At 52.6% G+C, this 2,558-nt stretch overlaps 1 protein-coding gene across 1 annotated transcript; it reads right to left on the bottom strand.

Annotated features, from left to right (window-relative positions):
* Window positions 1-222: 222 nt before the first annotated feature.
* Window positions 223-1,993, bottom strand: LOC119340685 (proline-rich receptor-like protein kinase PERK12). The gene is made up of 5 exons (XM_037612607.1): window positions 1,648-1,993; window positions 1,293-1,363; window positions 981-1,205; window positions 729-890; window positions 223-632 (listed from the first exon to the last, which is right to left on the bottom strand). The coding sequence occupies exons 1-5, from the start codon at window positions 1,961-1,963 to the stop codon at window positions 429-431; spliced, it is 978 nt and encodes a 325-aa protein (XP_037468504.1). The 5' UTR covers window positions 1,964-1,993; the 3' UTR covers window positions 223-428.
* Between the last annotated feature and the right edge of the window lie 565 nt (window positions 1,994-2,558).

Below are 2,558 nucleotides of genomic sequence, written 5' to 3'. Positions count from 1 at the left end.
TTGGTTCTTGCCATATGACGTCACGTAGAATTTGTTGCTTCGGAATCATCAAATGAGTTCTAGGTGGCAGGTAAACAACTAGAATCCAAGATTTCGATTCCAAAACTCTAGTTCCAGGGCCAATTTCCCGCATGCACATTCCTTTTTTTTTCTGTTGTTGAGAAACTTCATATGCACGTCCTCACAGTTGTCTTGTACTCAACCTTGAAGCCCTCTGTTTCTTTCAAGTCTTTCAACCAATCAATGCGACGTAGGGCAGTTTTTGCTAAAACTCTCCTAGTTTCCCTTTAAAAAAAACTCTAGCAGTTTCTTGAACCAGAGGCAGTCACATACAAGAAAAGGAAAAAGAAAAAAGAAAAAGAAGAAGTTTAACTACAAGAGACACACAAACATGTTGGTCGATTGTCACCCCGCAGGCCGCGGCTGGTTCATAGTATTGACGCAGCACCGTACTCCCCGGACGGCTCGAACTCCCCTGTGAACTCCTCGGAGGCGAAGGCCGTGCGCCGGAGCTGCTCAAGGGCGGCCTCCTGCTGGCTGTTGTTGAACACCTGGCTCTGCCCCACCTTCACCCCGTTGCTCAGGTCCGACATGCTCCCCTCGTCCACGTCCACGTCCAGCGCCCTCATCACCTGCCGGTCGAACCACGCTCCTTAATTCGCGCCATGAAAATCTCGGTCGTGGTCACCACCAGCTCGTTGTTCCATTCGAAGATGCGACACACTTACCTGCACCATTCGGGGACGCTTGGGAGCCGAGTGGCGGATGCACGCAGCGGCGGCCTCCACCATCCTCACCATCTTGGCCTTGTTGTATCTGCCTTCCAGCCGCGGGTCGGCCAGCTCGTCGTGGTTGCCGGTCTCGATGGCGTCGGCGAGGATCGGCCGAGCCTGCAAGAAGAGGACGACGGAGCAGTTGTGAGCTGTAACTTGTGTCAGTGACCAGTACGTGCTGCTGCAAGCGAGGAAACTCGTCGGTACCCATTCGGCGAGGCTCTCCTCCCCGAGCGGCCGGTCCTGGTCGACGGGCTTCCGGCCGGTGATGAGCTCCAGCAGCACCACGCCGAAGGAGAAGACGTCCGACCGGTCCGTCAGCTTCCCGCTGGACGCGTACTCCGGCGCGAGGTACCCAAACGTGCCCATGATGCGCGTCGACACGTGCGTGTGTGTGTCGTTGGAGAGCTTGGCTAGCCCGAAATCCGCGACCTGCATGCCATGCACATTCCAGACACTCGATCAGAAGAATATACCGGAAGAGAGAGAAAAAAGAACTCATCTGTTGGTTGATCGTGCCTGTGCTTCAAACGAGTAATCGAGCAGGATGTTGGCCGACTTGATGTCCCTGTGGATGATCCGCGGGTGACCTTGAAAACGTACGAGTCACCGTCAGAAAACCACAAGTATTTTTCGCCATGAACTCTGCGCAACACACAACATGCTTATATACACCTCAGGAGATCAACGTACAGTCTTCATGGAGATAAGCCAACCCCTTGGCCGCGCCGATGGCGATCCTCAGCCTCGTCGGCCAGTCCATCGTCGGCACGCCGCGACCTGCATGCGTCAGATCAACCACACCAAAAGCCTCAGACACTCACAATCGCAGCGAAATCCACGCGACGATCCATGCATCTGCTCACTGACCGACCGTGCAGATGGTCCTCGAGGGTGCCGTTGGGGACGAACTCGTAGATGAGCATGCGGTGCTGCTGCGCCACGCAGTAGCCGACGAGGGAGACGAGGTGGCGGTGGTGGACGCGGCTGATGATCTCCACCTCCGCCTGGAACTCGCGCTCCCCCTGCCCGCTGCCGGCCTTGAGCTGCTTCACGGCCACGCACTTGCCGTCGGCGAGCCACCCCTTGTACACGCACCCGAACCCGCCCTCGCCGATCACGTTGTCGCGGGAGAAGTTGCTGGTGATGCTCGTCAGCTCCTCGTAGCTGAAGGACGACTTGGACTCCATGCTGCCCGACGGGTACCCTGCCCCTCTGAAGCTGTCCGTGGGGCCCGGCGTCGAAGAGCCGTAGGAGAACCCGCCGGATGCTCCCGGCGGCGGCGGCCCGTAGAACATCCCCGACGGGTGGTTGGAGCCCGTGAGTTGGCTCGAGTGCATGTAGTAGCTCCGGCTCCCATCTACAGCCAAACGCACATAGAAAAGTAAGGTTCTTGCGGAAGGACGCGGACGTTTGGTTTATGGTACACATGTAATCTATATGAATTTTTTTAGTAATTCAATAAAAAGTCAAAATTTCTGAAAATAGTTTTGAAATAAACTTGACCTTTCATTGTACTCGCGAGAAAAGTTTCAAAAAAAATAATCTTCTTTGACTTCTTTTTAAAGAAGACAAATTTTTGGTCAAAAAAGCGTGAGTAGTGATCTATAATAGCAAATAATTTTTGTCTTCTTCGCTGTGATGTCAATATTTGTCTTTTTTTGAAAATTTACATATTAATGCGCAAGTAAGTCAAGTTTATTCTAAAAATAGTTCTTAACAATTTTGACTTTTTTGTTTAATTATTAAAAGAATTCAATAAGGTGTATATACAACCAGTAACCA

This window comes from Triticum dicoccoides, chromosome 7B (genome assembly GCF_002162155.2).
Source record: "Triticum dicoccoides isolate Atlit2015 ecotype Zavitan chromosome 7B, WEW_v2.0, whole genome shotgun sequence".
NCBI classification, from domain to species: domain Eukaryota; kingdom Viridiplantae; phylum Streptophyta; class Magnoliopsida; order Poales; family Poaceae; genus Triticum; species Triticum dicoccoides.
The sequence above is the reverse complement of the archived record's forward strand: the minus strand, read 5'-3'. Positions and strand labels throughout refer to the sequence as shown.

Coding starts and splice junctions, on each gene's coding strand:
- LOC119340685 (XM_037612607.1), bottom strand. CDS start 1,963: ATGGAGTCCAAGTCGTCCTTCAGCTACGAGGAGCTGACGAGCATCACC. Junction 891..980: donor AGGAGAGCCTCGCCGAATGG/GTACCGACGAGT, acceptor CTCTTCTTGCAG/GCTCGGCCGATCCTCGCCGA. Junction 633..728: donor AGCGTCCCCGAATGGTGCAG/GTAAGTGTGTCG, acceptor TTCGACCGGCAG/GTGATGAGGGCGCTGGACGT.